This window comes from Chelonoidis abingdonii, chromosome 2 (genome assembly GCF_003597395.2).
Source record: "Chelonoidis abingdonii isolate Lonesome George chromosome 2, CheloAbing_2.0, whole genome shotgun sequence".
Lineage (NCBI taxonomy): Eukaryota > Metazoa > Chordata > Testudines > Testudinidae > Chelonoidis > Chelonoidis abingdonii.
Genome location: NC_133770.1, coordinates 43,782,242 through 43,795,856, shown reverse-complemented (window position 1 = coordinate 43,795,856; position 13,615 = coordinate 43,782,242). Strand labels below are relative to the sequence as shown.

Sequence of the window (13,615 nt, the reverse complement as noted above, 5' to 3'; positions counted from 1 at the left end):
GGCCAAGGTGTCACAGTCAGTGGCAAAACTAGGAACAAAACCCCAAATTCCTGATTGTCATTTTCATATTCTCACCACTAATTCTTACCAGATTTCCAGCTTCAGATAAGCTTCTATTATTTTGGACATTCTTTCTGAACTGCACCAAACCTCCAAACAAATCAAGTTTGTCAGTAAACAGTTTGCAAAATGGGGTCTTGAATTTAAATAATTATTTTCCATATGGGAGACTCATTATACCTTTCTCTGAATAGCTTGACAGTCTGTATAACATACTGGAAATATTTAAAAATCAAGCACTTACATTCCAACTGGAAAGTCTCAAACCGTAGAATGACAAATGACTGAGGTCCCCCATCTATGATATAATTGCAATTTAAGTTGTTGACATACTGGCTGGGGTAGTTAGGGGAGACAATGCGACCTGCAGGGCTGGTGAAATTTACTCCACATCCTGCAAATAAGAATAACCATAGTGAGTCTATGTAGCAACATAATGTTTAGTTTTTATTTTAACAATGACAGAATCAATGAGCACAGGGTAAGACTGTGCCTTGCCCCAATATGAGCTGGGTAAGGAGCAGCTGTAAAGATCTTTTCCCCCTTCTGAGTGCTGGGGAGATGGCCAGGTGCTACAATAGTCCTTTTATAGGAGTAATAATAGCCCCAATGGGAAGCACAGTACTATTCCTGCCTAGTGCCCCTGGAATTACAAGATAGCTTGAGGAGGACAGGAGTGAGACAGGATCACTGCCCACCCCGTCCCCCTCAACCTGCATTGAACAACAAAGCTGATGAGACATGGAGAGTGGAATATGATATACCATCCTAAGTACCTGGGAGCAGCCTAGCTCTTACATAATGGTTTTCATCAGTAGTTCCCAAAGCTTTACCAAGAAGGTCAGTATCATTAGCTCTATTTTATAGATGGGGAAACAGAGGCACAGAGCAACAAAGTGATTGCCCAGTATCACCCAGCAGGCTACAGGCAGCGCTAGCAATAGAGCCTAGCTCCCTTGGGTCCCAGTCCTGTGCTAATGGAGTGGGTACCAGTAATTTCTTCCAACTCCAAAAGCCTTCCTAACCTGGTGTATCTTTTCTGGCTGTAGGCATGTGAAAATTAACAGACTTAAAACTGAAGGGCTGTTTTCAGCCTATGATCACTGCAAATGAATATTCATATGCTGATACCAAATTATGAACACCCATTTACAAGATGGGAAAATATGGGCCATTGCCTTCGCCCAGCGTTTTGCCACTTACTCTAATGGGAGCAGGATCTGGCCCTAAGTCAACTGTATGGCAATAACTGACCACATAAAATGTACCTGATGCAGATCAGTTCTGATGTTATAAGCACAAAAAATCTATTACGATTGTGGATTCTTTTACATTTTGGCTCAGTGTTGTAATCACTTTAACACACATTTTCCTGCTGAATTTAATCTGTCTCAAGGGGAGGGAAACTTGTTCATAGAGGGGTTGCTTTGGCAGCTCACCAGAAAAATGAATCTCTTTTTATCAAGACAATACCTCCTACACTTCCAGTTGGTTTTACCCTACTGAAAACTATGCTTTTCTAAAGGCAAAGGAAAGGATAGATAAATTAATGCCTTTTAAGCCACTGGGAAATGCAACAATAAAATCAAGGAAGGCGCAGAGGCTGAAAGAAGCTCCCTCTTGAGAGTAGTTCATATGCAGAGCATGGAATAAATTATTAAGGGTAGCAATACAAACTGTTCTAGTCTTAGACAAAGGAATAAAAAATACTGGAAAGAAAAGAAGTACAAAGGGGTTCCTTCCCCAAGGATCCTAGAACCTTATCTTCCAAATAGCTTGTTTAAAGCTACATTGACCGCTTCACTTAGGTCCTCATTCAGCAATGTTCTTAAGCATCTGCCTAACTTCAAGCATATGACTCCAATAGGATTAGTGATATGCTTAGGTGCATGCTTCAGAGCTTTGCTGAACTAAGGCCTTGAAATAGTGCTAGGTAACAATGTTTGCAACTAATCCAAAGTGGACTGACTTAAAGGGGACTCCTGGCTTTAAATGTCACTTACTGCTTATGAAAGATGCAGAGAAGCCACGCCCAGGGGTATCCTGAGACTGGAACACTGTAGTTATCACATTGCTGGGAGCAACAACAGACCCAGGAGCTGTACTTCCACATCCTGTGGCCAACAAAGCTACTGCTTCTTCTTCATTATTTCCTCTCAGCACCTGACAGATCCAGGATGGGGATGAGTTAGTATTTTCAAACTCCCTGCAGTCAGTGTGAATATATTACTGTGAATTACATTTTACCTGTCCCTCAAGGAAGTTACAAATATACAAGTATTTTCCACATTACCTAAAAAGCATTAGCATGTGACAGTGTTCCCTCTAACTTTTTATGTCTATGTGTGGAATGAATTTTGTTATGTGTGCCAATATGGAGGTGATATATGGCAGGGGTGGAGCTGAGGGGTTTGGAGTCTGGGAGGGAACTCAGGGCTGGGGCAGAGGGATGGGGTGTTGGGGGTGAAGGCTATGGAGTGGGGCTGGGGATGAGGGGTTTGGGGTGCACAAGGGGGGTCAGGGCTGGGGAAGAGGGTTGAAGGGCAGGGGGCTGAAGGCTCTGAGTTGGGGTGCGGGTTCTGGGGTGGGGCTGGAGATGAGAGGTTTGGAGTGCAGGCTTCCCCAGGCCTTCAGAGGGGAAAGAAGACTCATCCCAGCCCTCTCGCTGCAGCAGCTTGGGTCCAGGTGAGAGGCACCTATTCCTGTCTGTGGCAGCTCTGGTGGGGCTGGGCTTGGCCGGGGGAGCATGGGGCCAGCTTTAGGAAGTGCGAGACCCAATTCAAATAGTTTCAACGGGACCCCAGCAGGGATGATTCACCTGGCGGCGCTTTGCATCTTCGGTGGCACTTTGGCAGCAGGTCCTTCACTTGCTCCACGTCTTTCGTGGCACTGAAGGACCTGCTGCCAAAATGCTGCCGAAGACCTGGAGCAAGTGAAGAACCTGCTGCCGAAGTGCCACCAAAGACCTGGAGTGAGTGAAGGACCTGCCACCGAAGTGCTGCTGAAGACCCGGAGCACCGCTGGGTGAGTAAAAATTTAAAAGGCGCCTAAGTTAGGAGCTCTTCTTTAGGGCGCGGGGCCCTATAAGGCATGGGCACAGGGCCCTCTTAGGGGTGGGAACTGATTCAGGGGAATCGGCCTAAAGCCAGCCTGGGGGGGAGGAGCACTTTGCCCCAGTTGCAGCAGCTCTGGTGGGATGGAATTGGGCTGGGCTGGGGTAGGAACTCCTCTCCCCACCTGCATGGCCCTTGATAGCCTGTGTAATAAGTCTCTGTCCCAAATCTGGACCTTAGCGTCCAAAATCTGGGTGCTTAGCATGAACCTCCAAGCTTAATTACCAGCTTGGATCTTCTCTCACTGCCACCAATCAGGATTCTGAGTACCTGATAAACTCTCTGGTCTCCCCAAACCTTTCCCTGGGGGACCCCCAAGACTCAGATGCCCTGAGCCTCCAACAAAGGGAAATAACCCACTTCTCTTCCTGCTCTTTACTTCCTCCCAGATTTTCCCGCCCTGGGGATACTAGGAGATTTCCCTGCTTCAATCCCTTGAAACACAAAACAGAGAGGACGATTTACCTTCCCCCCTCCTTCTTCTCCCCCCTCCCAGTCTTTCCCTGAGAGAGACAGTACTCCTGGCACAGAGATTCCTATCCCCTTGCCTTAACTAGGAAAAGAAAATCCAACAAGTTTTAAAAAGAAAGCTTTATATAAAAAAGAAAGAAAAAACACATGACATGATCACTGCATCAAGATGACATAACACAGGGCTATTGCTTAAAAGAAAATATGAATAATCAGCCTTATTCAAAAAGATATCCAATTTAAACATTCCAGCAACTCCACACATGTAAATACAAAATACAATATAAACCTATTGCTTTTCCTTTTGTACTCACAACTTGGGAACAGAAGGGTAGAAAGAAGCTTGGAGATAGAAAAAAAAAAAGCTCTTCCCTCATAGCCAAGAGAAACAGACAGAACAAAGACAAAACACACCCAGAAGTTCCCTCCCTCACTTTGAAAAATCCGGTTTCCTGATTGGTCCTCTGGTCGGGTGTTTGGTTCCCTTTGTTAACCCTTTACAGGTAAAAGAAACATTAACCCTTAGCTATCTGTTTATGACAGCCTGCTACGCGGCCATGCAGCTTAGAGGGAACTTAGCATGTGAGCCAATTTAGTGAAGACCCTGGAAATTAAACATTTCACGTGCAATAATTCTTACCTTTATTTTATCCTTGCCAATTGAAGTATAAATGTGTACACTATTAACACCCATGTTTACAATAAATTACTGAATGTACTCCCTCTGCCAATAAGAGTAGACAAGAATTTAGGTTAAGATGCTAGAGTAATATATAGGCTCCAATCCAGAAGCTTCAGATAATTAATATTCTGACTCTCCGATCCAAAAATGAGTTTGTTCTCCTATTATATTGTATTCATTTGTTTAATGACGTGTTCAAGTTATACAGGAAGTTAAAGTAATGGAATACATGACATGCATGACATAAGAAAAGGCATATTAACGATTAGTATAGTATTTTCTATAAAATACCAAACATATCAGTAAACAATTATAAGTCATACTTGATGAGGACCACTTCTGAAAGAAATCCTTCTCATACTCCCTCTTCTGGCCTTCACACAACCCCCAACCTCACCAAGTTCATCATCAGAAGCAAGGTCCCCACAGACCAAGACACAACAACTCAAAGTGGCTCCAGGCCTGCCAGAACAAGAGATACAAAATCTGCAGACATAGCTCCACTGCTACGATGATCAATACCCTCCACCATCACAGCTTTCAAAATCCATGGGTCCTACACATGCCTATCATAACATGGTGTACCTCATCCAGTGCACTAACTGCCTTGATAACCATGTGGATGAAGTGAGACAATCACTGTACTCTTGAATGAACTCACACAGAAAAATGATAAGACAAAGACACCATATCACTTATGGGCAAACACTGTTCACAAAATGATCACTCTATATCTGACTTCTTAGTCTTTGTCCTCAAAGGAAACTGCACAACACTTTCAAAGGATGACACTGGGAGCTTAAATTCATAACTTTGCTAGACGCTAAAATCATGAACTCAATAAAGACACCAGATTTATGGCTCACTATAACAATTTATAACCCACCAACCTTCCTTTGTCCTAAGACTGCAGAGGTGTTAACTGCCCAGTTCACCCTGAATGATCTCTCTGCCAAGTGTGTTAACTCCTTAGGGCTTGGCTACACTTGAGAGTTACAGAGCTGGTGGTGGCTTTACAGCACTGTAACTTACACCCCGTCCATGCTGGCAAGGTACATACAGCACTGTAGCTCCCTGGCTACAGTGCTGGTTGTACTCCACCTCGATGAGAGGAATAAAGAGAACAGCACTGGTGCCGCAGCGCTGGAGTACCAGTGTAAACAGTGATTAATCTTACTACGCTGTAACTGACCTCCGGAACCTTCCCATAATGCTTTTTAAGGAAAGATAACACTCTTTGTTTTGTTGTGATGCCTCTCTTTGTTTTGTTGTGAACGCAGGGCTCCCGGAGCTGCTTATCTAAAAAACAAACACAGCTATTGTTTGCTCGAGCAGAGGCAGGCAGAGGGATCCCTTTGGAATGTTTGCTTGAGGAGAGAAGCAGCATGGCGTGGGGGTGGGGGGGGGTCCATTTCGGAGCAGCTGCTTATCTGGTCTGTGAGGAAAAAAACAAAGAGGGCTATTTGCATTTAGTGAATGAGAGAGGGGTGGGGGAAGGGGTTGGAACTTGCAAGGCAGGGAGCTGACACAAAAATCCACTCTCTCTGTCTCCCGCACTCTTCCTGTCACACTCCACCCCACCCCCCCTCTTTTGAAAAGCATGTTGCAGCCACCTGAACGCTGGGATAGCTGCCCATAATGCACCACTCCCAACACTGCTCCAAATGTGGCCACACTGCAGCGCTTTCCCTGCACAGCTGTATGAAGACAGCTTTAACTCCCAGCGCTGTACAGCTGCAAGTGTAGCCAAACCCTTACACTTAATCTGTTCTGCCTTGTGTTTACCTGCAGCACTAGGGGCTTGGCTACACTGGAGAGTTGCAGCGCTGGTGGTGGCTTTACAGCACTGCAACTCACTCACCGTCCACACTTGCAAGGCACATACAGCACTGTATCTCCCTGGCTGCAGTGCTGGTTGTACTCCACCTCGACGAGAGGAATAAAGACTATAGCGCTGCTGATGCAGCGCTGCTCCGCCAGCGTGGCCACCAAAAGCGCTGTTATTGGCCTCCAGAGGTATTCGGAGGTATCCTAGAATGCCTGTTCAGTCACTCTGCTCATCAGCTCGAACTTTACTGCCCTGGCCTTATGTGACTTGCCCTTTAAATGCTCCAGGAATTTTAAAAATCCCCTTCCCATTTGCTCAGCCAGGTGTGGAGTGCAATCAGTAAATCTTTCCAGGTGACCATGCCTCCACGTTCCAAACAAGCCCCAGCATGGAGCGATGGCAAGTTGCTGGACCTCATCGGTGTTTGAGCTGTGAATTGCCAGCTGCGCTCCAGCTGTAGGAATTACGATACCTATGGGCAGATATCAAAGGCCATGATGGAAAGGGGCCATGACCAGGATGTGCTGCAGTGCAGGGTTAAAGTGAAGGAGCTGTGGAGTGCCTACTGCAAAGTCCACGGGGGAAACCGTCGCTCCGGGGCTGCCCCCACTACCTGCCATTTCTACAAAGAGCTGGACGCGATACTTGGGGGTGACCCCACCTCCACTCCTAGGACCACGATGGACACCAGAGCTGGGGGAGGAGAGGAGGATGAGGAGGAGGAAAGCAAGAGTGATGGTACTGGGGTGGGGAGAGACACCCCGGAGTCCCTGGAGGCATGGAGCCAGGAGCTCTTCTCAAGCCAGGAGGAAGGTAGCCAGTCGCAGCAGCCTGTACTTGGTGGAGGACAAACAGAGGAGCAGGTTCCCGGTAAGCAGCTTTTATTTTCAGGATGGAAATTTTTCGGGAGAGGGAGGGAGGGTCAGGGCTTCATGCATGCATGCCTAGATATGGAATAGCGCATTGATGTGGTCTATCACTTCATGGTAATCCGCCTCGGTAATCTCTTCAAAAGTCTCATCCGGTGCGTGGGCAAAGCGCTTGTGCAGGTTTATTGGGAGAGCCACTGTGGTCCTTGTCCCAGGGTATGTCTACACTATGGAATTATTCTGATTTTACAGAAACTGGTTTTTTAAAACTGATTGCATAAAGTCGAGTGCCACACTAAGCACATTAATTCAGCGGTGTGCGTCCATGTACTGAGGCTAGTGTCGATTTACGGAGCGTTGCACTGTGGGTAGCTATCCCATAGTTCCCGCAGTCTCCCCCGCCCATTGGAATTCTGGGTTGGGAGCCCAATGCATGATGGGGCAAAAACAGTGTCGCGGGTGATTCTGGGTAAATGTCGTCACTCAACGAATGGCAGACAATCATTTCCTGCCCTTTTTCCCTGGATTGCCCTGGAAGATGCCATAGCATGGCAACCATGGAGCCTGTTTTGCCTTTTGTCACTGTCACCATATGTGTATTGGATGCTGCTGACAGATGCGGTACTGCAGTGCTACACAGCAGCATTCATTTGCCTTTGCAAGGTAGCAGAGATGGTTACCAGTCCTTTTGCACCGTCTGCTGATTTTGAAATTGACGATGACGGTTACCAGTCCTTTTGTACCGTCTGCGGCTGTCATGGGTGCTCGTGGCTGTCCTTGCTGAGGTCGGCCAGGGGCACATGGACAAAAATGGGAATGACTCCCCAGGTCATTCCCTTCTTTATGTTTTGTCTAAAATTAGTCAGTCCTGCCTAGAATATGGGGCAAGTCTACTAGAAAACCAGAGAGCACAGCCGCTCCGAGTCAGAGCCCCAGATATCCTGCAGAAATGATGAGCTGCATGCCATTCTAGGGGTTGCCCCCGCAACAACCCCACCTGTTGCTTCCCTCCTCCCACACCCCTCCTGACCTACCGTGGCAGTGTCCCTCCATTTGTGTGATGAAGTAATAAAGAATGCAGGAATAAGAAACACACTTTTTAGTGAGATGAAATGAGCGGGAGGCAGCCTCCAGCTGCTATGAGATTCCAGGCAGGACAGAATCTCCATTACTCATTAAAGGGTTGGGGGGAGAGGAGCGCAGCCTCCTGCTGCTATGATGAGGATGGTTACCAGGAAGGGGAGGGGATGCTGCTGTTCAGCGCCGCAGCACCGCGTCTACCAGCAGCATGCAATAGACATATGGTGACACTGAAAAAAGGCGAGAAACAATTTTTTCCCCTTTTCTTTCACGGGGGGGAGGGGAATAAATTGACGACATATACCCTGAACCACCCGGGACAATATTTTTGACCCTTCAGGCATTGGGAGCTCAGCCAAGAATGCAAATGCTTTTCAGAGACTGCGGGGACTGTGGGATAGCTGGAGTCCTCAGTCCCCCCTCCCTCCCTCCAGTCAGACTACTGCGTTTGCGCCACTGTGCCGCGAGGAGTGGGGGGACCATTGCTGCACACAGGAAAGCTGCATAGGGGCCAGGGCAGAATTCGCATTGCAGTAGAAGACCCTCTCGTGCTTCCCAGGTGTTCAATGTAGGGGGCCCCTGCAGCTGTTTGCTTTCCCCAATGCACAGAAACCCCAGTACAGCCCTGAACCAATCAGTCCCCCTTACTCACCATTTCGGGGCTCCCGTGGGTTATGTGTGTTCTCTTTGGGATGGGAAAATTATGCTATTGTGAAGACTGTTAATGTGCCCTGCTTCAATGGGGGGGAATTACTCTGTCTGGTATAAACAATGCTGCCTCTGTTAAGTGTTGCATTTTGCCTTTACAGATGCAACCTTGAGATCTCGGCTATCCGTGTTATCACCAGCTGAGAGACTACAAAACCTCCAGAAGAGGCTGTGAAAAAGCACAGAAGACATGCTCCTCCATTTAACAACCTTTTGTGTACTTGAAAAATGTTATCATGTCCCCCCTTAGTCTTCTCTTCTCCAGACTAAACAAATCCAATGTTTTCAATCTTTCCTCATAGGTCATGTTTTCTAGACTTTTAATCATTTTTTGTTGCTGTTCTTTGAACTTTCTTCAGTTTGTTCACATCTTTCCTGAAATGTAGCACCTAGAACTGGACACAGTACTCCAGTTGAGGCCTAATCAGAGTAGAATAGAGAGGAAGAATTACTTCTCATGTCTTGCTTACAACACTCTTGTTAATACATCCGAGAATTAAGCTTGCTTTTTTTTTGCAGCAGTGTTACATTATTCACTTGTATTAAGCTTGTGATCCACTATAACCCCTATATCCTTTTCACTCTTTCCTTCCTAGGCAGTCATTTACCATTTTGTATATGTGCAATTGATTGTTCCTTGCTAAGTGGAGTACTTTGCAGTTGTCCTTATTGAATTTCAACCTCTTTACTTCAGTACCTTCCCAAGGATATTAACCAAATGTTGTTTGCTTACATGAGAAAATATTAGCTTCCTATTTCAAATGCAATGTGTTGAAATCTCCTAAAGTTTCTATTTCAATAACATGCCTGATTTTTCTCCAATCAATGTGATTACAGGATTTTTCCTTACCACTCATCTAGTAAAAAAATAAGGAAAATAAAGAATATTTGATTAAGACTTTCATATGTTGGAAAGAAGTCAAGAGAGGTCAGCCACATACAACTGTGATGGCTTTGTAAACAGCCATCTTAGCAAAGGACTAGCCAGGTACTGTTTGATCCCACACAAATACTTAGGCATGTGAATAATGGTATTTATGTGCCTAGGTGTTTGCAACATTGAGCTCTTGAATGCATAAGCGACATGTAGCAGGACATGTCTTGAGGGGGCCATTTGGAGATTGGTCCTGCTTTGAGCAGGAGGTTGGACTAGATGATCTCTTGAGGTCCCTTCCAACCCTAATAATCTATGATTCTATGTGGGGTCAAGTGTCTCCCCAGACCGGCCTGCTGAGGGGAGTGAGGGGGGCTCTGTCTTTCTCCCGCTGTGCCTGCCCCCTGGGACGCTCGGCCCCTGTCTTGGGCAGCTGGGCCAAGGCGGGAAGCAGAAGGGGCAGGACCAGACACTTCTTACACTGGCCGCTCAGGGTTGCTGCTCTGTGCAGTGCAGCGGTTGCCTGAGAGAGAGCCTGGCTGAGAGGGTGACAGCGGGCCACCCCTCCCCCCACCCCAGATCCAGCTGCCAGGGACAAGGGCCAAGCAAGCCAGTGTCCTTTCTCCCCCCTGGCGTGTTTCCAGGTTGCTTGGCTCCTGTCCCCAACAGTTGGGCCCGGGCAGGGGGCAGCCCACCACCTGCCCAGCCTGGCTCTCGCAGGCAGCTGCTGTGCTGCACAGAGCAGTGACCCGGAGCAGCCAGCTTCAGCCGTGTGAGAAGCAGCTCCCTGCCTGGGCCAGCTGTCAGGGAGAGTGGCCAAATGTGCCGGGGGAGGGCGGGGGAGGTACAGTGGGAGAAGGACTAAGTCCCCCCCCACCCCGCAGTAAACAAGGGACAGGGAGAGCATGGTGGCCCTGGGCTGGGTACAGGAGTCACTGGGCAGAGGAGACACATGGGGCAGTCATGTGTCCTCCCCTTTAGATTGTCCCTCCACTCTCCCAGTATGGGGAGGCACGAATTGTCCATGCCTACATGATTAGTATAAACAGGGCACATCTGGGACAAGGTTTTCAAAGTGATTATAATTGGGAGTGCTTTGGTTTTTGGGTGCCCAGTTTGGGATACATTGATTGTCAGAGGATGGGTGCTCAGCACTTTCTGATAACCAGGTCTCTTGATGGGCTGGGCAACCGAAATCTTTGTTCATTTGTTCTCAGGGGCTAACTTGGCCATTCAAATAGTTTTTTCCATGCCATGTAAGCTTTGCATACAACAATACTCAGGATAGTCATCCAGATCAGCTTTGCCATTTTTAATCAACAGACTCCTCCATTGCGCAGCAGTAAGACTCGCTGTTTATGAAACAAAACTTTATTAGTGACATATTTACTGCTGTGGTTCAATGGGGCAGAACACAAAATTGCCATTTTTTTATGGCTTTAAAAAATTAATGTAATTTAGGTCTTCTCAGCCATTGGCTATCGAGCTGCTCAAAGCATCCTACATGATGTCAAATTATGCTTGCCCTTTATTACAAGTGGGAGTATTGTGGCTCTGGAGAGAATGAGTACCAAAACATGCAACATTTGCCAAATGCCTGAGAAAAAACTAAACTACAAAGAATTCAAAGCATGTCCCACTCTGCCCTAATGCCTTCAAAACAAGTTGCTCTAAGCTACCATTGAAAAAAATATAAGTGAGGATTAAGACAACCTTGACATCTTACACAGAGGTATATTTACAAATAAAGTATCATTTGTGATTCTCTACTAGTATGTTGTTGTGGGAACCATAATTTTGAATTTCCAGGGTTTTGTGCGTTTAAAATTTCAATCATACCATTGTACGAACGTAGTTGTTAGTAATTAACACTAAACACTGAAAACTGTCAAACCACAGATCTCCTACCAGTGCTCTCTTACCTTCACATAACTGCTCTGGCACTCTCCATTACTACTGGGGATCTGGAAGTTGTTATCAAAGCTCATCTCCAAGTGTTTGCTCTCGTGAGTAATGATTGTCCATGTGCATCTGATGTTCATGGGGAAATTTTGAGGCCAGTGGGGAGATTTGATTGTGCCATTATCTGAATGAATGATTCCACCACATCCTAGACAAACAGAAATAGATAAGAGAGCTGGTCAAAATGTTTCAGATGTTGTTGCTCCCACAGCATTCAGCTGGGCCTGAAGATTGTGAGTGGCTACTTTCACAGGTGCTTCTTGTGCCTATGGCTGCAGAAGCATGAAAGAAAAGACCCATTATTCATTCACATCCATTGCTATTCTTGCTACCAGAGAAGAAGTACTACCTGCTATTGGGGGTGGATATGCTCAGATAACGACTCTTCTTTCACCACATTGTTCCTTTCCCCTCCTCTCATGTCCTTTGCTTCCCTATTCATCTAATTCAGCTCTGTTCCACCTGTAAATATCTGGGAAGTAAAACTGACCACTGCTCATACATGGAACACAGAAGTGAGAAAAGACGGTTACTCACCTTTGTAACTGTTGTTCTTCGAGATGTGTTACTCATAGCCATTCCAATTAGGTGTGCATGCATGATCGTTGGAAGATTTTCACCCTAGCAACACTCGATGGGTCAGCTGAGGTGCCCCCTGGAATGGCACCCTTACGGAGCCGGATATATACCCCAGTCGACCCAGTGCCCCCTCAGTTCATTCTTGCCGGCTACTCTGACAAAGGGGAAGGAGGACAGGTTTGAATGGATATGAGCAACACATCTCAAAGAACAACAGTTACAAAGCTGAGTAACTGTCTTTTCTCACTTCTGTGTTCCATGTATGAGCAGTGGTCAGTTTTACTTCCCAGATACTTACAGGTGGAACAAAGATGAGTAACCGTCTTTTCTTCGAGTGCTTGCTCATATCAGTTCCAATTAGGTGACTCCAAAGCCTTACCTAGGCGGTGGGGTTGGCATGAGATGTCGCAGAGTGGAGAGCTGCTGAGCCAAATGCTGCGTCACCCCTTGACTGTTGGACAATTGCGTAATGGGAAGTGAAGGTACGCACTGATGACCAGGTTGCTACCCTACATATCTCCTGTATGGATACATAAGCCAGGAAGGCGGAAAAGGAAGCTTGAGCCCAGGTGGAGTGGGCAGTAAGGTGCATAGCTGGCACGCCAGCCAAGTCATAGCATGCATGGATGCAAGATGTAATCCAGGACGAGATGCACTGGGTGGAGACCAGGAGGCCCTTCATCTGGTCTGCCACAGCTATAAACAGCTGGGATGTGCTCCTAAAACGTTTCATTCATTCGATGTAAAAGTCGAGGGCCCTGCGAACGTCTAGGGAGTGCAGCTGTTGTTCCTGTCGAGAAGCATGCAGCTTCGGATAGAAGACCGGAAGGAAGATGTCTTGGTTGACATGGAAGCCAGACACCATATTAGGAAAGAAGGAAGGGTGTGGTCACAGCTGTACCTTATCCTTATGAAACACCATATACGGGGTGTCTGACGTAAGGGCTCTAAGCTCTGATGCCCGTCTCTCCGAGGTGATAGTGATGAGGAAAGTGGTTTTTCAGGAAAGGTACAGGAGCAAGCAAGTGGCCATCGGCTCAAATAGGGCACCCATGAGTCTGGATAGGACCAGGTTGAGGTCCCACGTAGGGGCCAGATGCCGAATTTGTGGGTAGAGACATTCCAATCCCCTGAGGAACCTGCTGACCATGGATTGGAGAAGACTGAGTGCCCATTTTTGCCCCGGTGGATGAAACTGCTAGGCCCTGCTGTTTCAAGGACAAGAAATAGTCTAAGATGGTAGGTGCTGGCGTCTCCCGAGGGGCAGAATTGCTCAGAATACACCAGCAGGAGAAATGCTTCCACTTGGCCAAATACAGGACCTAATAGAGGGCTTTCTGCTACCCAAAAGTACTTGCTGCACCGAGCAGGAGCAACGTAGCTCAGATT

The 13,615-nt window shown here is 46.9% G+C and overlaps 1 protein-coding gene across 1 annotated transcript in view; it reads right to left on the bottom strand.

Moving 5' to 3' along the window:
* CUBN (cubilin) overlaps positions 1-13,615 on the bottom strand; it is a 223,416-nt gene that overhangs the window by 38,387 nt on the left and 171,414 nt on the right. The window contains 3 exon segments of the mRNA XM_075062312.1: positions 305-454; positions 2,064-2,223; positions 11,608-11,795. Of these exon segments, the coding sequence (XP_074918413.1) occupies positions 305-454; positions 2,064-2,223; positions 11,608-11,795 (498 nt within the window).